The 24,773-nt window shown below is 18.1% G+C and overlaps 6 protein-coding genes across 6 annotated transcripts; 3 read left to right on the top strand and 3 right to left on the bottom strand.

Moving 5' to 3' along the window:
- Positions 1-552: 552 nt before the first annotated feature.
- On the top strand, positions 553-1,794 carry CORC01_10885 (uncharacterized protein; the record flags this gene model as incomplete). Its single annotated transcript, XM_022622512.1, has 1 exon — positions 553-1,794. The coding sequence occupies one exon, from the start codon at positions 553-555 to the stop codon at positions 1,792-1,794; it is 1,242 nt and encodes a 413-aa protein (XP_022471028.1).
- Positions 1,795-4,153: 2,359 nt separating this feature from the next.
- Positions 4,154-4,312, bottom strand: CORC01_10884 (uncharacterized protein; the record flags this gene model as incomplete). Its single annotated transcript, XM_022622511.1, has 1 exon — positions 4,154-4,312. A coding segment is annotated over one exon (159 nt), but the record flags the coding sequence as incomplete, so codon positions are not given.
- Positions 4,313-7,802: 3,490 nt separating this feature from the next.
- Positions 7,803-8,057, bottom strand: CORC01_10883 (uncharacterized protein; the record flags this gene model as incomplete). The annotated part of the gene is made up of 1 exon (XM_022622510.1): positions 7,803-8,057. A coding segment is annotated over one exon (255 nt), but the record flags the coding sequence as incomplete, so codon positions are not given.
- Positions 8,058-10,108: 2,051 nt separating this feature from the next.
- CORC01_10882 (uncharacterized protein) lies at positions 10,109-10,255 on the bottom strand (the record flags this gene model as incomplete). Its single annotated transcript, XM_022622509.1, has 1 exon — positions 10,109-10,255. A coding segment is annotated over one exon (147 nt), but the record flags the coding sequence as incomplete, so codon positions are not given.
- A 10,213-nt stretch (positions 10,256-20,468) lies between these two features.
- On the top strand, positions 20,469-20,618 carry CORC01_10881 (uncharacterized protein; the record flags this gene model as incomplete). The annotated part of the gene is made up of 1 exon (XM_022622508.1): positions 20,469-20,618. A coding segment is annotated over one exon (150 nt), but the record flags the coding sequence as incomplete, so codon positions are not given.
- Positions 20,619-21,071: 453 nt separating this feature from the next.
- On the top strand, positions 21,072-21,326 carry CORC01_10880 (uncharacterized protein; the record flags this gene model as incomplete). Its single annotated transcript, XM_022622507.1, has 1 exon — positions 21,072-21,326. A coding segment is annotated over one exon (255 nt), but the record flags the coding sequence as incomplete, so codon positions are not given.
- Between the last annotated feature and the right edge of the window lie 3,447 nt (positions 21,327-24,773).

Below are 24,773 nucleotides of genomic sequence, written 5' to 3'. Positions count from 1 at the left end.
CCCCCAAAAAAAAAGCTTATTTTCTCTCGCAATTCAAATCTGCATGTGAATAGTCCAAAGCTTTTTTTTCAACCTACTGATACGCATTCCTACATGGGTACGATGCCAACGATTGATCATTACATTGGCTCGGGGTAGGTTTCCAAGTCACTTTCAAAACCCGCCCAACATAACGCTGTGCAACTGCACGCATCAGCCATTTGAGCCACAAATTTCATCATCAAAACACGAAGCCTTTTGCCTTGTACTTGAACGCATTCTTCAATTCGCAAACTGTCCTGAAGAGCCTCAGATCAAAGCAGCAGACCAATGCTTACATCAGGTGATCTTTCGGCAAGGGCTGCCGGGTATTGCTTATTTGTCGACGTGAGATTCGCTGTGCGCAATCTCAGCCTCCACAAGCGAGCTGCGCTGTTGCCTAGCACTAAGTTGCATAAACATCATATATAGAAAGTGACACCTTCTCTTCAACACTCCAGATCCTGAGCTTCTCCGACCAAACTCACTGGATCGCTGGAACTTCAATGAACAAACTTCAAACGACTTCCCAACATGTCTCGTCCCCAATCTCCATCGGAGGATGTGTACAACGATCTTGACGGCTATGAGCTACAGATCGCTCTTGATCAGCTAGCTGCTGGCTCATCGGAAGCGCTGCGACTATATCTAGCTCGCAAAAACGGCCTAGATCCTGCCACAGTATCACTTCATACAACACCATTCGAGAGGAGCTCTGACCCAAACGTCACGTACTCATACGCCGGAAAATTGGACAACACCCATGCGCCAGGAGACCAATCCCTGCCCGACGCCAACGCAGAGGCAAATCGACCGCATGTCATCTTCGAGGACACAGAGGTACCCTTTGACTATGAGCCTTTGGATCCTGGGCTTCGACAATTTCGCCTTTTGAGACTAGGTCCCGCCGACGAGCATGGTGTCACGCGGGACATTCAGGTGGAAACGTTCTGCCTTGATGATGCTCCGCCTTACTTTTGCCTCTCATATGTCTGGGGAAATCCCGAGCGATTCCTCGGGGTCAACTGCAACGGAAAGATGATCTCCGTCACGCAGAATTTGTTCCATGCGTTGCGCACTTGCCTCAATAGACATCCCGGCATGTGGTTTTGGGCCGACGGGATCTGCATCAATCAGGACGATATTGTTGAACGAAGTCAACAAGTTCTGTTGATGGGCAACATCTACGAGCGGGCCAAGTTGGTCCTTGCTCATCCAGGTCACTACGAGTATGGGCGCCGCAAGCCTGGAGACAACGACAGCACGATGGAGACGACATTGGAAGACCGTCTAGGAGGTCTAGGAGTTCAGGATATGCTGAGCTTTGGCGCCGAAAGCTCAATCAAAGATAAAGTCGTGGCGGAGGCCGAGAAACCATACGGGCTACCGGACTTTTTTCTGGAGCCTGTGGACAACGCATACAGCCCCGAAAGCGCCCAAGGGGCCATCAGTATCATGACCTTCCTGATCCACATCTGGGGAGACCATCGCCGAGACAAGGTGCTCTCAGACGAGGAATGGGACAAGGTCGGCCTTCCTGACCCGGACACGAAAGACGGCCGTGAGACCTGGAACAATTTGGTTCGATTCTGGATGACCGACTGGTACTTCCGCACATGGGTCCTCCAAGAGGTCATCCTGGCATCGAAGGTTGTCGTGCTATACGGCTCAGCCGCGATCAGCCTAGAAGCAATCACAGAGTTTTGGGACCTTGCGAGACGTCATAGTCAGCGCTTATACCCAAACAAACAAATTAAATATAAGGTTCGTATTTAATTATTTACCTCATTTCTTATGCTATATTTAATTATTTAACAAATAATTAATAAATTTAATTAATTTCTTAATCGGGAATAAATAAAACTATTACGAAAGTCTTTATAATACTAACTTATAAACTTTATTTCGATTAGCTTTTTTAATTAAAAAATTAACTTTTTATTTTTATAGTACCGCCGTAAAGTTAATTCTTAAGATATTAAACCTTTTTTAATATAAAAAACCTTATTAATAATCGTTATAAAATTAAAATTAATTTTATAAAGCTAAATATCCTTTCGTAATCTATTATTATCGTAAGGATTATAAAAATATTAAATGTAAGCTTATTTAAAATTAAATAAGTTAATTAATAATTAATTTATTATTAAATTAAATTAAGGACCGGTTAAAAGATAATTTATAAATAATATTAATTAAGCTTAGGCACGTAGTTAATTATTACTTTTATTATTTAAAATATTAACTATTACCGGTATTATAAGTTTTCTATAATACTTTTTAAAATCGTAAAGATAATAAAAATAGTTTATAATTATCGTAACGAAAAAAAAAAAAAAGAATTTATTATCTCGTTTATATATTATTTTTATTAATAATTATAAAACCTTTTTTTTATATCGAATAGTTAATAGCTTTACTTAGGCGTATTTTACTTCTTTTTTAACTATTTTAATCTTTATTTAAGGTAAAAAATAATTATTATAACGTAAAATAAAAAGTCGCCTAATTTAATATAATATTTATTAAAAACTTATTAAATATTAATAATTAATAATTAAAAATATCTTTATAAATTAAAATTATTATTAAAAAGTAGCTCCGCCCGTTCCTTAAGTATATATTTAAATTAAATAAAACGAAAAATATTATTTAATATTAAAAATTAAAAAAAAAATTAAAATATAAATTAATAATAAACTAACCGTTAATAAAATAATATTACTTATATTAATTACGATTACGATATTACGATTTAAAAAGTTATAAAATATATTTCTTTTTTAAAAAATTTATTATATAACTTTTTTTATTTTTTAAAATAGTTAATAAAATACTTAAGACTTATTATTATTTTTTATAAACGGTTATAGCCGTTTTTTTTATTTTAACTTTAATATTTTATTATTTAAAAATAAAATAGTTTAAATACCGCCTTTATCTCGGCTAATAATTACTAATCGTTATTATTAAAAACGTCGTTAATAAAGATTTATGTTACGGCTAGCTAGTCGTAGTGAGGTTTATATTAATAAAAGTCAAGGTTGCGATACTCGTAAATAGTAATTATTATAAAAATAGCTTTAGTAAAGCTATTATTTATAAGTCGTGAGATAGGTAAGGCTTTAGTAATTAATCGTAGTTTTATTAAGTAAGTTCTTAATAAAAATAATTAAAAGCGATCGTTAAATTCGGTATAAGAATTAATTATTAAAAAAGCTATAGAAATTTGTCCTTAAGCTTAGCTTAGGCTATCTTATATATAAGTTTTAATTATAAATATATCTTTTATAATATTTTATTTATTATTATTCGACCGTTAATTAAGCGGTCGTTTGTTTTATATTTTTATAATTACTTATTTTATTTAGGGAATTAATATAGAGGTATATAGAATTAATATAAAGGTATACACCTTATAGCGGTATACACATCTACTATCCTAATTAGTTTAAAATTATAGTATATTCCCATAAAAGCAGTAAAGGTGCTTATAATAATATTTCGATAACTTAATAACTTTAAAACTCTCGCTAAATAGTATATACCTTAGGTTATTCTTTATAAAGTATTTATAAAGTCCTTAAAAGTAATAAAAAAATAAATAGATAATTACTTTTACTTTAATTTTAGCGTTAATTTATAATAAATTATTTAAATAATAAATAAAATAATATAGTTATAAATTCTTTTATTTGCCGTTATTTAATATTATTTTTTATTCGCTCTATTGTTTTTAAATATTAAGTTATAACGGCTTTTTATTTATATAACCCTTTATTATCCTTTTTTTATTAAGAATATTAAATTGACTTTTTATTTACTGTTAAAATTAATTTAAGGCTTAATTAAAAATTAAATAGCCGGCCCCTTATAAGCTTTTAATTAACGATAATTTATTACGGTTTCTCGGTAAGCGGCCTTGCTTACGGCCGGTTAAGCCTTAGCTATTTTATATTATAGTAGTTTAATATTAAGATTATTAGCTTTATTAAAATAGCATAAGCTTTATAAAAACTTATTATATTATATTTTTTAGTTTATTACGGAGAAACGTTGTAATTTTTAGGTTTAAAATCCGACGGTAGGGATTAAAAAAAGACGTTATTTAAAACTATTACTATAAATAAACTTTTTATTTATTAAAAATCGATAATTCTATTATTTTTAGAAAAATTTTATAATAGTATAGGATATTTAGTTTAATTAATATAAAATAGTTATTATTATATTCCTTAATAGGGGGTAAAAACGGCCTCTTTTTAAAAAGTATTATTTTATATATAAGCCGATATTATTTAGTAATTAATTAAAAATATTTTAACGAAATTATAATCCGAAGTTTATTAAAGTATTTTAAACGGGGGCCGAGATAATCCCGGCCGGTAAATATTTTATTTTTTATATAAGTTTAGCGAAAGCGTAGCTTTTAATTACTAATTATATCTTATATAACGTCGATAAGCCGATATAGGTAATTAAAACCGTTAAAAAGGTAGCTTTTAATATTGTTATTACTTAACTTAGTATTAAAGGTAATATAAATATTAAAATTTTAATATTAGTAAATAAAATAGCGAGCTTATTATATTTTTATAAATAAATATATTAAATATAAATATTATAAAATCGGGCGTTAGTCGTCGAACTCGTTATAAAGCTTTTTCTATACTTTTTTAAAAAATTATTTTATTTTAATAAAAATAATAAGCTTTTATATAATAAATACCTCGCAATAAGTATATAGGATAGTTTAATTTATTATTATATTAATATAAGCGCGGTCTTTTTTATTAAGCTTTATTATTATTTATATTACTAAATAAAGATCCTTTTTATTAAACCTATTATTATTATTATTATTACCGTCGGTTTTGATTTACTTTTACTTAGCCTTAAGTATAATATTAAAATTAATATAATAAATATAAAGCTATTACTAAGTATTTAAAAACTCTTCGCTAAATATAGTTTTTATTTATTTATTATAGTTTATAATAATAATTATAGGGCGACGAATTAAGTGTTATTTAACTAGTTATCTTATATTTTTAAAAAGAAATCGGAAGCTTTTTAACTTTTCGTTATTAATAAAACTAAATATTATATTATAAATAGATCTAAGGTACGTCTGCTTAGTTATTTAGAATAATAAAAGCTTAAAGCGATTAGTATTATAAGTGTTATTAAAGTTAATTACTTTTAAGAATCGCTTTTATATTTAGAAATAATAAAAAAAGGTCTAGATAAGCCTAATAAAGCGGTCCGGTTTATTATTAACTTATTTAATAATATAAAAAATCTATTACTTATTAAATAACTTAATTAATACGGCTGTTAGCGAATAATTATTTAACTTTTCTTAATTTAAACGTATTTTAATATTATAAATATCACGCTAAGTAAATACGGAATTTAAGAATTATTTTTATATAATAGTACGGACGTTACGTATTCGAATATTAATACGACGGCTTATATTTTTAATAAAATCTTTAATAAGCTAAGTAAGCTTTCGGTATAAAAAGTAGGTAAATATTTTAAGGTTTAGTTAATAATTATATTAACTATAATAAAGGTTTAATAAGTAATATAAAAGCTATTTCTCTTTTTTTTACGTTTTTATAATTATTTATTATTAGCAGCCGTATTTTTTAGACTTTTATTATTAAATATTTACACTTTTTAAAAGACCGGGTTTATTAAATCGATTATATTAAAATAAGTATCGTATAAACCGACCTATCTAAAAGGTATATTTATACCGCTTTATAATACCGAATCCGTTAGCTTTTATAAATATATTAAATTAATTAAAAAAGGCCTTTATAATAGGCTCTAGGCTACTTAAGATCGATAAGTTTAAAATAGCGTTTAAAAAAGGGGAGGAGGATTTTTCAAATTAAGTATAATAAAAAATTATAATTTAAAAAAATAATAAACTCGAAAAAGGGTCTTATTATAAAAGTAAATATAAAAATAATAGGTTTATTTAAAAACCTTACGTTTTTTATTAATAGCGGCTTAGTTTATATTATTAAAAAAGGGCGGTTATTAATTTTTTATTAATATTAATAACTTATTAAATAAGTTTAAGAGTATTATTAAAATGTTTTAAGGTACGTTATTAAAGGTTTTAATAGCTATTATTAAAGGACAATAGACTCCGTTTTAATAAGATATAAAAAAAAGTAGTATATTAAGTGCTTTATATCCTTTTTAAAAAACGGTATATAAAATAAAATATAAATTTAAAGTACTCGGTATTAAGAGGGGGGGCGCTGTGGCTAAGTAAGAATTAAGGTAATATAATAAGTTAAAGGGAGTCGGTTTTATTAAAGAAACGGCGCCTAAAGTAGAGTCTTAATTCGATTCTAGGGTAATAAGGCTAATAATAGGATAATAATCGTATTTTTTTTAATAGCTCGGCTAATAAATCGCTAATTAAATTATTATATAATTAAAAATTATTAATTTTATAAAATTAGTCGATATTAAGATAACTACTAATTAAAAAAGGAGATAATAATATATTTATATAATAGCGTTTTAAAAGATATATTACGTTATTAAGGCTACGTTCCGCAGCTCGGTAGCGTAGATTACGCCGGGGTTTAACTATTAAAAATAATATACGTTAATACTAAGTATAAAAACTACGATAGTAAAGGAAATTTAGAATAAAGAGAATATATAAGAATAGACTAGTAAAATCTAGATATACTAATAATAAAATTTTAAGCTAATTAAGATAGCAGATGTGTATACCGCTGTAAAGTATATACTTTTATATTAATTCTATATGCCTTTATATCAATTCCCTTTATTTATTTATAAGCGTTTATTTTTTATTTTATTATATAATTATAATTATATAATTTACTTATAGTTTTTTTATCTTAAAAAAGGCCGTTTAAGTTCTTATTATTATATATATAATATAATAGCCGCCGTAGGTCTTATAAAATAAGGCTTTAATTTAGTAATACGTGTTAGGTCGTAATATTAACTCTTCTTTTTAAAAGTCTAGTCTTTAGGCTTATAAATAGGTTATTCGTTTTTAAATTAGGGAATTATTAAGTATTTTTATTAAAATATATTGACGTTATATTAAATTAAATTAAAAAATAGAAATTATAAATAGCTATGTCTCGTTATTATTTATTATGTATTATTTATTTTTTTAATAAAAATTTAAAAATAATACCGTATTTAAATTATCGTTTTTAAAATATTTATTATTTAATTCTTTTTAATTTCGATATTTATAAAATATATTATTATTTAAATATTTTATACGATACTTTTATTAATATTATTTATATTTATAAGTTTTTTAAAAACTATTTTTTATAGGTTTTAATTAATAAATATAGTAAATCGTTTAATAATAAAATCCGATCGTTTTAATTATAAAAAATAAATAAAAGAGTCGCGGTTTTAAAAAAAAGTTATAAAACTATAAAGAAAAGTTAAAACTTATTAAAAGGTTTAAATTAAATTAAATAAATTATTATTTAAATTAAAACGCTTTTATTTTTAAAAACGAATAGTATTTAAAAAGAGTTGTATTATATTAAAGGAATTTCTTAAGAATATTAAGAGTATTTCTTTAATAGCCCGGGAGGCGTAAGTTAATAATATTTTTAATATTATTAATTAAGACGCCGTAATAATTAAGAATTTTAAATTTAAATTTAATTTTAATATTTTTTAAAAAGCTATTAAGAGTTTTAAAAGTTTATAATAAGTTCTTATATATTATTTTCGTATTTATAATTTTTTTATTTAATAAAGTATTTTTTATATTTTTTTTTAGTTCGATAGTTAATAATTCGTTCGATTTCGTATTTTAATTTATTAAGTTCGATAATAATACGATTTTTAATATATAAGCTTTTAAATACCGGTTTTAAGAATAAGATATAAAAAACTAAGTAATATCGTATCGTATTTAAAAATTTAAATTTAAAATTAATTAATAAAACTTTTTTAATAATTTCGAAAGGTTTAAGTTTTTTATAATTTAACTTGTTATTTAATTACTTTGTTTTAATATTATGGTAAAAAAGATATATATTATTTCTTTTTTTTAAAATTAGTTTATTAATTTTTAATCTATTGGTATATTTTTTTATCCGTTATTATATAAATATAAGGTTTAAGGAGGCTTTTTTTTTAAATTTTTTTAAATTTATTTACGTTTATTATAGTTTTTATAGTTTATAATTTTTTACGTACTTTTTTATATATAGTTAATTAAAATCCGTAGTTAAAATAAAAAGGGGATTTCTTTATACTTTTACTAATTACGTTATTATATATAAACTAAGCTATTAGTAATAATACTATTTAATTATTTTAATTATAATTTATATAATAACAGAAGTATATTTTAAGAATTTAGTTAATTTTTTTTATTTATTTATTAATTTATAAGTAGAAAAAAGTCAATAATTTATAATTTATATCGAGTTACGAAATTAAAAATCTTTAAAACTTAGCAGTAAATAGCTTATTTTTATTAAAAATTATTTTCTTAAGTAAATTTTAATTAATAATAACTATTTTAAAAAAGGTATATATTAATTTTTTAATATTATTTATTTTTTTATATAATATAAAATAAGTAAATTTAATAAGTCGGTCGACGATAATTAAGATATTATCGTATTATATATTTATAAATAGTTTTTTAAACTTTAATAATTTAATAATAAAGTTTTAAAAAATTAAATATTATATTTTTAATAATACTAATAAAGGTTATAGCTTTTTATAAAGCTTATAAAAGCTATTTTTATTTTTTTTATAAATATTATAGTTTTTAATAGCCTTAATGACTTTTATTTTTATAATAGTTTTATTATAATATTAACGAATCCGTTTTTATATTTTTATAATACTTTAGTAACTATATATTTAAATATTATAAACTTTTATAATAAACTTAAAAGTTATTTTTTTAAATAGGCTAATATTAACTTTTTTAATTATTATAAAGAGTTTTATAATAGGTATAAGATTACCGTTATTATCGTATTTAAAAATTATTTATATTTCTTTAAGGACCGTAATTTTATAATTAAATTATTTATTAAAAGTATTTATTTTATTATTTTTTAAACCTTTTTAATAAATAATTCGGAAATTAAATTTTAACAAAAATTCGCTTTATTTAATTTATCGTTTATTTAGATTTTTATTTATTTTAAAATTCGTAAAGTTTTTATAATTTATATAAATAGTAATTTTATATTTAGTTCCTAAGAGCTATAGTTTTTATTTTTTAAAAGCTTTAATTATAATTATTAATTTTTTATTATAAATTTATTAATTTAATTTTATTTTATAAAACGTTTTAAAATAAAATATATAAAAGTAAAGTATTTTTTATTAGTTTTATTATTTTAAAATAGCTTTTATAACAAAGTTTAAAACGTCGGTCTTAACTTTAAACGGTTTCTTTAGGTCCGGAATTATAAATATTAATTCCGAAGTAATTAAATCCTTAACTTTATTAAAGGCTTTTTTATATTTTTTATTTTAAATAAAGGTTATATTTTTTTTTATTAAGTTATTAAAAAGTTTAATAATATTAATATAGTTTTTAAAGAATCGCTAGTAAAAGTTAACGAATTTTAAAAATAATTATATATTTTTAATGTTAATAAGTATAAATTAGTTTTTAATTATTATTACTTTAGATATTTATATATAGATTTATTTTAATATAATTATATAATTAAAGAAATTTATTTTTTATATATAAAATTCGTATTTATTAAGCTTAATAAAAAGCTTTATATTTTAAAGTTTTTAAAATATTATATAAACGTATTTTTTATATATCTTAAAATTAAAAAAAAAATAAGGATATTATTAAAATAAATAATTATAAAAATATCGATATACTTTTTAAATACGTAATTAATTATTATTTAAAATATAATAAGTACGTTAATAAGTCCGAAAGGTATAATTAAATATTTATAAAGTTTTTTATAAGTTTAGAATACCGTCTTTTATTTATTTTTTTTTTAATTTTAATTTAATTAAATACTTTTTTAAAATTTATTATAGTAAATTATTAAGCTTTATATAATATTTCTTTAAATTTTATAATAAAAGGTAATAAATAATAATTTTTTTTAATAATTTCGTTAAGTTTTTTATAATTAATTATAAATTTAAACTTTTTTTTATTTTTTTTAAATATAAAAAAGATTAGTATTTTTATTAAAAAAGATAATAGTTTAATATAACCCTTTTTAAGTCTATCGTTGATATACTTATTAAATTCGTTACGTTTAAATTAATTTATAAAGTATAATAAATAAAACTTAAATTATATTTTTTTTTAATTTAATTTTTATATTTTAATTATCATATTTTAATAATCTTATTTCTTTTTTTAAAATAAATAGTTTTATATAAATCCGATATTTTTTAAATATAATTTAAAATAGGTCCGATCCTCGATCGTCCGTATTAAATATAAATATGTTAATAAGTTTTATCGTTTTAATAAAAATAATATATTTAATTTATTTTTATTCGTTAAGTATTATATAAAACTTATTTAAACTTTTTTTTTTAAATCGTTTAGTAATTAAGTTTATTTAATAAAATTAACCGGTTTTTTAATTTATTTATAAATTATATTTTCGTAATTACGAGATTTTTAAAATAACGTCGGTATTTTTAATTTTTATAATATTATATTTTAATTATTTTAATTAATTATTAATATATATCGTAAAGTATATAGTTTTTTAGTTAATATATTTATTATTATAATTAATTTTTTTTTTTATTATTTGTAAAATATACGGGTTCGTTTTTTATATTTATAATAATTTATATTTATTTACCGTTTTTAATAAAATAAAGATTTTTTAAACGCCGTTATTAATAATAACGTTTATATTATATCCGTTTATTTAGAATTTAAATTATAAATATTTTTTATTAAGGAATATTATAAAATATAAAAATTTATTTATTTTAACCGCTTTTTATTATTTTTTTATAATTAACGTATTTAGTTTTTTAATATTTCGAAAGCTAGTATTTTTTTTTTTATAAGCCGTTTATAGTTAATTATTAAATCGAGACGTTTTTATTTTTTAATAAGTAAATATAGTACGTTAATAATATTATAAATATCGTTTATTTTTTTATTAATAAGTTCTCTCTTTTTAAAAAATAATTTATAGTTTTTAAGTATTTTAATATTAAATTATATATTTAGAATGTGTCGGTTATATAAATAGTTTTTTAAATCCTTAGTAAGTTAATTTAGTTTTTTTTAAAAGTTTATAGATTTTTATTATTTTAATTACTTATTTAAATCGGCTTTTTTTTTAATAATAAAATCGTTAATATTAAATAGTATTTTATAATTGATTTTTAATTAAATATATCGTTAAGCGACGTTATAAGGTTTATTTAAATTATAAAACGATTATTAGCTTATTAATTATTTATAATTCGATATATTAATATTATTTAAAAAAGGGTCGTAATTTAGTCCCTTAGTATTAAATTTTATAAATATATCGTTAATAATTTTTTTATTTAAGTTATTTAACTTAGTGTTTTTTTTAAATATAAAAAAGTTTTATTTTAAATAAAGTATATTATCTTTTATTATTATTTTAAATTATTTATATAATCGCTATTATAAAATAATAATATATATACATAGCGAGTCGCTTATTATAGCGAGTCGCTTATTTTCCTTTCCTTCTATACCTTTTATCTTAATAGCTATTTTTTTTTACGTATAATTATAAATTCTTTTTTAAATAAAAGTCGTATTATTTTTATATTTTAAGCTATTAAAAAAGATTTAAATTTATCTATACGAAAAGTAGCCTTTATTTATAATATCTTAAGAATAACACTTTGCGACCGATACGCTAGCCTATTATTTTAATATAAAACTTATATAAATTTAAAAAAGACAACTTTTTTAGAAAAAACCGTAATTCTTAAACGAGTTATTAATTTAATTAATTAAGGATTTTTATCGCGATTTAACAACGTATAAAATATAACCGATTATTTTTTTATTAAATACGACGCGATGCGTATCGGATTATAATAAATAAAAAACTTTATATAACGTTAATTATAATTAAAAACGCGTTTTTAATATAGAATTGATTATTAAAAGGTATTAGCTAAGGATTTTATAATTATCTAAACCTAGTTTACTTTCGTACGAAATACGATTACGAAATATAGAATATACGATTATAATATTTATAATTTTAATAAAACAGGCTTTTTAATAAGAATATTTTCGTATATAAAAGTTATTATAACCTTTAATTATCGTAAAAAGCCTCGTACGAAACAGCTTAATAATTAAAAATAAGTTTTTATTATTTAAGGTATATATACGGATAGTTAAGCGCTGCCTCCGTACGTTATCGTAAAAAATAAATATTACCTTTTTTTATAATATATTAATAGTTAATTCCCCCCCGAATAGCGTATCTACCTTAGCAAAAATAGATAGACTATAAATAAGATCAGCTTAAAGTAATTAGAATATTTTAAAAAATATATAAAATTTCGTACGAAGGGTATTAAACGGCTTTTAATTCTTAATAGCTATAATAGTTATAAATTAATTAAATTCGATAATTATTATAAAAAGCGTAGCATTATCGCTCTTTATATACCTCTTTATTTATCGTACGAGCTTTAACCTCTTAATATTAGTTATTTTAACTTACTAAAAGCTTTATATAATAAAAAAATCGAAAAAATAATACGGATATAGATTATATATATTACTAAAAACGATTTCTTTTTTATTTTTAAAATAATCTTTTTTATTTTAATAAGTAAAGAAAACGTATAAGCTAGTTTTAAATAGGCTGGAATTATATTTTTTAATTTAAAAGTAGTTATTTCTTGTTTAGATTTTAAATTAAAAATACTAATATTATTTAACTTACGCCTAAGTAGCCAGGGCTTTTAGGACCTAAAGACATTAACTATAACATATAACGCCGTATAAAGCTTTATTTTACTTAAGAAACGGATTTATAATTATTAATATAGCTTACTAATATATTTATATAAAGTTATTAACTTACAAACTAAAAGTATTAGCAAGTTAATATATAAACTAGCTCTTATTAAAACTAAGTACCGCGGGCTTTGTACGGTAAATAAAATATTAAATAAACGCTAGAAGGTTAAAAAAACATAACTATATCTTAAAAGCTTATTTAATACTACTAAGGCCGAGGTAATCCGAGTAGAAAAGGGGGTTATTAATATTAAAAGCGAAAATATACGTTAAAAAGATACTTATACGAAAAGGGTTAAATCGCACGGGCAATAATACGGTAATTATAGAAAAATTAAATATAATATATAAATATATTAAATAGTTTAGGAGACCTCTAAAAAAAAGGCTAATAAGTAATTTTAATTAATTTCGTACGATATAGCTTAATTAACTTATATAAATAATAAGAAGGTATTTAGAAGTGGGCGACTTGCTATAATAAGCGACTCGCTATATATATACGTTAAGGATTATTTTTATAATTAAATATTAGGGAATATAAACGTTTATTATATAATAAGCCTCGTTTAGTTTTTTAATATATTAATAATAACGTTTTTTTAATATCTAAGGTCCGTATATTAAATATATAATATTTATTTTTTTATCGATTTTATATTTTAATTAAAAAAAGTTTTTTTTTATTTTAATTTTTAGTCGTTTTTAAAATTATTATTAAAATAAAGTAAATATTATTTTTATATTTAATTATTTTTTTTTTAATAATCGGCTAGCTTTATAATAACTAATTAAAATATAAATATAATTTTTATTATAATTTTTTATTATTAAAAAGCGCTATTCGTAATATTGAATTATTTTATTAAATATTCGTCGTATTATATAAATAAATTTATTTAAAATCCGTATTTTATAAATTAAAATCTCGTTTTTTAATTAAAATAAATCGTTTTTATTTTTAGTTATTATTTTTTTTTAATTTATTTTTTATTATCGTAAAGGTTTATGTTTATTTAAAAAAACTAATAAATTATATTTTAATTACTTTGTATATTATTAATAATATTTAAATATATTTTTTATTATAGTTTTTAATAGTTTTAAAGTATTAAACTGTTTTTTATTTATTTGTTATAATAAGGGTTTTATTAAAGGGTTTTTTAAAATATTATTTTAATTATTTTTTATTATTTTGGTAAATAAAATAATTATCGTCGTAATATATAGTCTAAAAAAGTAATTTATAAGGTATTTTTTTAAAAGTAATATTAATTTATTTTTTAAGAATAGGTCGTTATTAAATTCGTTTAGGCTATTTATAATTTTTAATTATATATTTTAACTTATTATAATTATAATATTTAAATTCTTTTTTTTAATAAGATTAGTTTTATTTTATTATATTAAAGTTTATAAATCCGTTATATTATTTATAAATAATAATTTATTAAGGGTTATTATTTTTATTATAACGGTATTTTTAGTTAAAGTTATATTAAGGTTATTATTAATATTTACGTTTTAAATTAAATTCTTATCGTTATTCTTTTTTTTTTTTTTTTTTTTTTTTTAAAATGTTTTTTATTTTTTTTTTTTATTTTTTTTTTTTAATATATTTTTTTTTTTTTTTTTTTTTTTTTTTTTTTTTATAAAAGCGGTTATTAATTTTAATTATAAATTTAGTATATTAAAAGAAATCGTTTAATTTATTAATTTTAATAAGTTCGTCCTTAACTTTATTATTATAACCTAATACGTATTACTAAACTGGGGCCCTGCCTTATAAAACCTACGGCGACTACTATATTATATATATAATAATAAAAACTTAAACGGCCTCCTTTAAAATAAAAAAACTATAAATAAGTTATATAATTATAATCGTATAATAAAATAAAAAACGGACGCCCGTAAATAAATAAAATAAGCGATTATAAAAATATTAAATAGACGACCGCTTAATAAATAGTCGGATAATAATAAATAAAATATTATAAAAAATATATTTATAATTAAGATTTATATATAAAATAGCCCGAGCTAGGCTTAAGGATAGATTTTTATAATTTTTTTAATAATTAATTTTTATATTAAATTTAACGATCGCTTTTAGCTATTTTTATTAAAAACTTATTTAATAAGATTATAATTAATTACTAAAGCCTTATTTATTTTATAATTTATAAATAATAAACTTTATTAAAACTATTTTTATAACGATTACTATTTATAAATATCGTAGCCTCGATTTTTATTAATATAAACTTTATTATAACTAATTAGCCGTAATATTTTAATTATTTTTATTTAATAAATCGACTTTATAAAAACTTATTAAATAGTACGAACGATATTTATTTAATCTCTTTTTAATAAAAATAAATAGCCTTAAGTTTTAAATACTAAATTTTCTTAAGCTAAAAAAGATTTGAAAATACTTAATATTAAATTCGATTTTAACAGAAACGTAATCCTTAACTAAATAATATATACTTAAATACGTAAGGCCGTCGAAAAAAATATTAAACGTAATAAAAAACTAAATAAACTTTTTAATATTAATACCGCTCGATTAATAAAAACTTAAATTAAAAACGATCGTAATATTATTAAAATATAAAAAATATTTAATACTACGTTTAAAAAACTTAAAAGTAAACACTAAAAAGTTTTAAATTTTATTAATTAAATAAATACGTTTTAAAATATTATTAATATCGTTATTACTTCTCTTAACAAAAAATAATAAAAACTTAAATTTAATATATTTATTATTTTCGATAGGATTTTTAAAACTTTAAAAAGATTTTTAATTTAAATTAAGAACTTTTAAAACTTTTATTAAAAAAATTTTAATAACGAAATTAAAAAAATCGTATACGCCGTTAACTTTTTTAAAAAATAAGTTTTTAAATAATTTAAACTTTTTTAAAAAAAGTATTTTAAAAAAAAGATTTTTAACGAATATTTTATTAAAGTACGAGATATTTATTATAATTTCGATAAGTTTAAAAAAGCTTTTAAATCGCTTTTTTAAAATTTAAATAAAAAACGATAAGCCGAGCGTAATATATTATAATTCTAATAAATTAAATTAATAAAAGATTACTTAGTTAAGTTTAAATGCTTTAATATTTAACTTAATTTTATTAATAATATTAAAATTTTTATATTTTATTAAAGATTAAAAGATAAGGTTAAGGACGAATTTATTAAAATTAACGAACTAAACGATTTCTTTTAATATATAAAACTTATAATTAAAATTAATAACCGCTTTTATAAAAAAAAAAGAAAAAAAAATAATAATAAAAACTTAATTTAAAACGTAAATATTAATAATAACCTTAATATAATTTTAACTAAAAACACCGTTATAATAAGAATAATAACCCTCGATAAATTACTATTTATAAATAATATAATAAATTTATAAATTTTAATATAGCAAAACGGGACTAATCCTATTAAAAAAAAATTTAAATATTATAATTATAATAAGTTAAAATATATAATTAAAAATTATAAATAACTTAAACGAATTTAATAACGACCTATCCTTAAAAAATAAATTAATATTATTTTTAAAAAAATACTTTATAAATTTCTCTTTTAAATTATATATTACGATAATAACTACTTTATTTACCGAGATAATAAAAAATAATTAAAATAGTATTTTAAAAAACCTTTTAATAAAACCTTTATTATAATAAATAAATAAAAAATAATTTAATACCTTAAGATTATTAAAAATTATAATAAAAAATATATTTAAATATTATTAATAATATATAAAGTAATTAAAATATAACTTATTAATTTTTTTAAACAAGCGTAAACCTTTACGATAATAAAAAATAAATTAAAAAAAAAATAATAATTAAAAATTAAAACGACCTATTTTAATTAAAAAACGAGATCTTAACTTATAAAATATAAATTTTAAATAAATCTATTTATATAATATAACGAATATTTAATAAAATAGTTTAATATTATAAATAACGCTTTTTAATAATAAAAGATTATAATAAAAATTATATTTATATTTTAATTAATTATTATAAAGCCGGCCGATTATTAAAAAAAAAGTAATTAAATATAAAAACGATATTTATTTTATTTTAATAACGATTTAAAAAATAATTAAAAACTAAAATAAAAAAAAACCTTTTTTAATTAAAATACGAAATTAATAAAAAAAATAGATATTATATATTTAATATACGGACCCTAGACGTTAAAAAAACGTTATTATTAATATATTAAAAAACTAAACGAAGCTTATTATATAATAAACGCTTATATTCTTTAATATTTAATTATAAAAACAGTTTTTATTATTTTATAATAATAATTATATAAGTAATTTAAAATAATAATAAAAGATAATATATTCTATTTAAAATAAAACTTTCCTATATTTAAAAAAAATATTAAGTTAAATAATTTAAATAAAGAAATTATTAACGATATATTTACGGAATTTAATATTAAAGGATTAAATTACGACCTTTTTTTAAATAATATTAATATATCGAATTATAAATAGTTAATAAGTTAATAATTATTTTATAATTTAAATGAATTTTATAACGTCGCTTAATAACGTATTTAATTAAAAATCGATTATAAAATATTACCTAATATTAACGATTTTATTATTAAAAAAAAAGCCGATTTAAATAGGTAATTAAAATAATAAGAATTTATAAGTTTTTAAAGAGAATTAAATTAGCTTACTAAAAATTTAAAAAACTATTTATATAATTAATATATTTTAAATATATAATTTAATATTAAAATATTTAGAAATTATAAATTATTTTTTAAAAAGAGAGAACTTATTAATAAAAAAATAAACGATATTTATAATATTATTAACGTATTATATTTATTTATTAAAAAATAAAAGCGTCTTAATTTAATAATTAATTATAAACGGCTTATAAAAAAAAATACTAACCCTCGAGATATTAAAAAATTAAATACGTTAATTATAAAAAAATAACGAAAAATAATTAAAATAAATAAGTTTTTATATTTTATAATACTTTTTAATAAAAAATATTTATAATTTAAATTTTAGATAAACGGATATAATATAAGCGTTATTATTAATAACGGCGTTTAAAAAATCTTTATTTTATTAAAAATAGTAAATAAATATAAATTATTATAAATATAAAAAACGAATTTATATACTTTACGAATAATAAAAAAAAATAAATTAATTATAACGACGGATATATTAATTAAAAAATTATATATTTTATAATATATATTAATAATTAATTAAAATAATTAAAATACGATATTACGGAGATCAGAAATATTAATATTATTTTAAGAATTTCGTAATTATAAAAATATAATTTACGAATAAATTAAAAAACCGGCTAACTTTATTAAATAAACTTAATTATTAAACGATTTAAAAAAAAGGGTTTAAATAAGTTTTATATAATATTTAACGAACGAAAATAAATTAAATATATCGTTTTTATTAAAATAATAAAACTTATTAAAATATTTATATTTAATACGGACGATTAAAAATCGGACCTATTTTAAATTATATTTAAAAAATACCGGATTTATATAAAACTATTCGTTTTAAAAAAAAAATAAGATTATTAAAATATAATAATTAAGATATAAAAATCGAATTAAAAAAAAGAATATAATTTAAATTTTATTTATTATATTTTATAAATTAATTTAAATATAACGAATTTAATAAGTATATCGACGATAAATTTAAAAAGGGTTATATTAAATTATTATTTTTTTTAATAGGAGTATTAATCTTTTTTATATTTTAAAAAAGTAAAAAGAAATTTAAATTTATAATCGATTATAAAAAATTTAACGAAATTATTAAAAAAAATTATTATTTATTACCTTTTATTATAGAACTTAAGAAAATATTATATAGAACTTAATAGTTTACCGTAATAAATTTTAAAAAAATATTTAATTAAATTAAAATTAAAAAAGGAAACGAATAAAAAACAGTATTTTAAACTTATAAAAAACTTTATAAATACTTAGTTATACCTTTCGAACTTATTAACGTACTTATTATATTTTAAATAATAATTAATTACGTATTTAGGGAATATATCGATATTTTTATAATTATTTATTTTAATAATATCCTTATTTTTTTTTTAATTTTAAAATATATAAGAAATACGTTTATATAATATTTTAAAAATTTTAAAATATAAAACTTTTTACTAAGTTTAATAAATACGAATTTTATATATAAAAAATAAATTTCTTTAATTATATAATTATATTAAAATAAATTTATATATAAGTATTTAAAATAATAATAATTAAAGACTAACCTATATTTATTAATATTAAAAACGTATAGTTATTTTTAAAATTCGTTAACTTTTATTAATAATTCTTTAAGGACTACGTTAATATTATTAAACCTCTTAATAACTTAATAAAGAAAAATATAACCTTTATTTAAAATAAAAAATATAAAAAAGCTTTTAATAAAGTTAAAGATTTAATTATTTTAAAATTAATAATTATAATTCTAGACTTAAAAAAACCGTTCGAAATTAAGACTAACGCCTTAAACTTTATTATAAAAACTATTTTAAAATAACGAAATTAATAAAAAATATTTTATTTTTATATATTTTATTTTAAAACGTTCTATAAAATAAAATTAAATTAATAAATTTATGATGAAAAATTAATAATTATAATTAAAATTTTTAAAAAATAGAGATTATAGTTTTTAAAAACTAAATATAAAATTATTATTTATATAGATTATAAAAACCTTACGAACTTTATAATAAATAAAAATTTAAATAAATAATAAATTAAATAGAGCGAATTTTTATTAAAATTTAATTTTTAAATTATTTATTAAAAAAGTTTAAAAAATAATAAAATAAACGTTTTTAATAAACGATTTAATTACGAAGTTATAGTTTTTAAAGAAATATAAATAATTTTTAAATATAATAATAACAATAATTTTATATTTATTATAAAACTTTTTATAATAGTTAGAAAAATTAATATTAACCCGTTTAGAAAAATAATTCCTAAGCTTATTATAAAAGTTTATAATATTTAAATATACGGTTATTAAAGTATTATAAAAACATAAAAACGGATTTATTAATATTATAATAAAACCGTTATAAAAGTAAAAGTCGTTAAGGCTATTAAAAATTATAATATTTATAAAAAAAGTAAAAATAGCCCTTATAAGCTTTATAAAAAGCTATAACTTTTACCGGTATTATTAAAAATATAGTATTTAATTTTTTAAAATTTTATTATTAAATTATTAAAGTTTAAAAAACTATTTACGAATATATAATATAATAATATTTTAATTATCGTCGACCGACTTATTAAATTTATTTATTTTATATTATATAAAAAAATAAATAATATTAAAAAACTAATATATACTTTCTTTAAAATAGTTATTATTAACTACGATTTACTTAAAGAAATAATTTCCAATAAAAATAAGCTATTTACCGCTAAATTTTAAAAATTTTTAATTTCATAATTTAATATAAATTATAAATTATTAACTTTTTTTTATTTATAAACCGATAAATAAATAAAAAGAATTAATTAAATTTTTAAAATATACCTTTGCTATTATATAAATTACGATTAAAATAATTAAATAATATTATTATTAATAGCTTAGTTTATATATAATAACGTAGTTAATAAAAGTATAAAAAAATCCCTTTTTTATTTTAACTACGGATTCTAATTAATTATATATAAAAAAATACGTAAAAGATTATAAGTTATAAAAGCCGTAATAAACGTAAATAAATTTAAAAAGATTTAAAAAAAAACCTTTTTAAATTTTAAATTTATATAATAACGAATAAAAAAATATATCGATAAATTAAAAATTAATAAATTAATTTTAAAAAAAAGAAATAGTATATATCTTTTTCGCCATAATATTAAAACAAAGCGATTAAATAATAAATTAAATTATAAAAAACTTAAACTTTTTAAAATTATTAAGAAAGTTTTATTAATTAATTTTAAATTAAAACTTTTAAATACGATACGATATTACCCGGTTTTTTATATTTTATTTTTAAAGCCGGTATTTAAAAGCTTATATATTAAAGATCGTATTATTATCGAACTTAATAAATTAAAATATAAAGTCGAACGAATTATTAATTACCGAATTAAAGAAAAACGTAAAAAATACCTTATTAAATAAAAAAATTATAGATATAAAGATAATATATAAAAACTTATTACGAATTTTTAGAATTTTTAATAGCTTTTTAAAAAATATTAAAATTAAATTTAAACTTAGAACTCTTAGCTATTACGGCGTTTTAATTAATAATATTAAAAATATTATTACTTTATATCTCCTAGGCTACTAAAGAAATACTTTTAATATTTTTAAAAAATTCTTTTAATACGATACGACTTTTTTTAAATACTATTCGTTTTTAAAAATAAAAGCGTTTTAATTTAAATAACGACTTATTTAATTTAACTTAAGCTTTTTAATAAGCTTTAATTTTTATTTATAATTTTATAATTTTTTTTTAAAACCGCGACTTTTTTATTTATTTTTTATAATTAAAACGATCGGACTTTATTATTAAACGATTTATTATATTTATTAATTAAGACCCGTAAAAAATAATTCTTAAGAAATTTATAAATATAAATAGTATTAATAAAAGTATTATATAAAATATTTAGACGATAGTATATTTTATAAATATCGGAATTAAAAAGAACTAAATAATAAATATTTTAAAAACGATAATTTAAATACGGTATTATTTTTATATTTTTATTAAAAAAATAAATAATATATAATAAATAGCGATAAGATATAGTTATTTACGATTTTAATTTTTTAATTCGATTTAATATAGCATTAATATATTTTAATAAAAATATTTAACGATTCTTTAATTTAAGAATAAATAATTTATTTATAAGCTTAAGGATTAGATTTTTAAAAAGAGGAGTTAATATTATAATTTAATATGTATTACTAAACCAAGGCCTTATTTTATAAGACTTACGGCGGTTATTATATTATATATATAATAATAAAAACTTAAATAGCCTTTTTTAAAATAGAAAAATTATAAATAAATTATATAATTATAATCGTATAATAAAATAAAAAACGGACGTTTACGAATAAATAAAATAGGCGATTATAAAAATATAAAACGGACGACTATTTAATAAATAATTAAATAATAATAAATGAAATATTATAAAGGATATATTTACGATTAGGATTTATATATAGGATAGCCCGAGCTAGGCTTGAGGATAAATTTTTATAGCTTTTTTAATAATTAATTTTTATATTAAATTTAATAATCGCTTTTAATTATCTTTATTAAGAACTTATTTAATAAGACTACGATTAATTACTAAAGCCTTATTTATTTCATAATTTATAAATAATAAGCTTTATTAAAGCTATTCTTACGACGATTACTATTTATAAATATTATAGCCCCGACTTTTATTAATATAAACCTTATTATAACTAGCTAGCCGTAACACTTATTTTTTAATCTTTAATAAAATATAAAAATCTTAATATCGTTAATAAGATTAAGTTAAGTATTAAAGCGTTTAAACTTAGCTAAGTAGTCCTTTATTAATTTAATTTATTAAAATTATAATATATCGTATTTAGTTTATCGTTTTTTATTTAAATTTTAAAAAAGCGATTTAAAAACTTTTTCAAACCCGTCGAAGTTATAATAAATATTTTATATTTTAATAAAGTATTTATTAAAAATCTTTTTTTTAAAATATTCTTTTTAAAAAGGTTTAAATTATTTAAAAGCTCGTTTTTTAAAAAAGTTAACGGCGTATATAATTTTTTTAATTTCGTTATTAAAATCTTTTTAATAAAAGTTTTAAAAGTTTTTAATTTAGATTAAAAATCTTTTTAAAAGTTTAGGGGTCTTATTAAAAGTAATAAATATATTAAGTTTAAGTTTTTATCGTTTTTTATTAAAAGGGGTAGTAACGATATTAACGGTATTTTAAAATATATTTATTTAATTAGCGAGATTTAAAACTTTTTAATATTTATTTTTAAGTTTTTTAAACGTAGCGTTAAATATTTTTTATATTTTAATAATATCGCGGTCGTTTTTAATTTAAGCTTTTATTAATTAAATAATATTAATATTAAAGAGTTTATTTAATTTTTTATTATATTTAACGTTTTTTTTAATAATTTTACGTATCTAAGCGTATATTATTTAATTAAAAACTATATTTTTATTAAAATCGAATTTAATATTAAGTATTTTTAAATCTTTTTCGGCTTAAGAGAGTTTAATATTTAAAACCTAAAGCTATTTACTTTTATTAAAAGAAGATTAAGTAAATATTATTTATACTATTTAATAAGTTTTTATAAAATCGATTTATTAAATAAAAATAATTAAAGTATTACGGCTAACTAATCGTAATAAGGTTTATATTAATAAAAATTAAAACTACGATATTCGTAAATAATAATTATTATAAAAATAATTTTAATAAAATTATTATTTATAAATCGTAAAATAAGTAAAGCTTTAATAATTAATTATAATTTTATTAAATAAGTTTTTAATAAAAATAATTAAAAGCGATTATTAAATTTAATATAAAAATTAATTATTAAAAAAGTTATAAAAATCTATTTTTAAACTTAGCTTAAATTATTTTATATATAAATCTTAATTATAAATATATTTTTTATAATACTTTATTTATTATTATTTAATTATTTATTAAATAGTCGTTTATTTTATATTTTTATAATCGCTCGTTTTATTTATTTATAGGCGTCCGTTTTTTATTTTATTATACGATCGTAATTATATAACTTATTTATAATTTTTTTATCTTAAGGGAGGCTATTTAAGTTTTTATTATTATATATATAGTGTAGTAGCCGCCGTAGGTCCTGTGGGGCAGGGCCTTAGTTTAGCAATACGTATTAAGTCGTAACAATTTATTATTTTAAATCTTTATAAGCTTAATTAATTATTAAAAAAGTATAGATTTATTTTTTTTTTATAAAGAGCGTTATATTATAAAATATATCGAATTTTATTTTATATTATTATTAAGCGTTAATATAAGCTTTTACGATGACTTTTTAAAAAAAGTAAATATATCGTTCTTATTAATTTTATTATTAACTTTAAAAAAGGCTTTATATTATTAAAACGATAAATAAATAAATTTAATAATATTCCGAAGCTTATTAATAAGGCCCTTAATATACTAAAAGTTAAAATCTTTTTAAAATTACCCAACGTTAATTAATATATCTAATTCTTATTTAAATACCTCTTTATTATTATTAAATAAAAAAGCCTTACTAATAAGGTTAAGAATATAATTATAATACTTAATCCTTTAGTTAAAAACGTTTTTTTAAATATAAATATAAAATAATATAAAATATAAATAACCTAAGCAAATATCGTTATTTAATACATTATCGTAAATAATTATTTTAATTTAATCGCCTAATTCTTAATCATTTATTATAAATTTCATAATCTAAGTAATATTAGCCCTATCGTAAGTATTATATTAACATCGTAAAATAATAAAATATTATATCTATTATTTAATATAGTTTAAAAAGTAAATAAAAACAGTA

This window comes from Colletotrichum orchidophilum, assembly GCF_001831195.1.
Source record: "Colletotrichum orchidophilum strain IMI 309357 chromosome Unknown Scaffold_111.1, whole genome shotgun sequence".
NCBI classification, from domain to species: Eukaryota; Fungi; Ascomycota; class Sordariomycetes; order Glomerellales; family Glomerellaceae; genus Colletotrichum; species Colletotrichum orchidophilum.
Note: the sequence above shows the minus strand (reverse complement) of the source record. Positions and strands in the feature narration are given on the sequence as shown.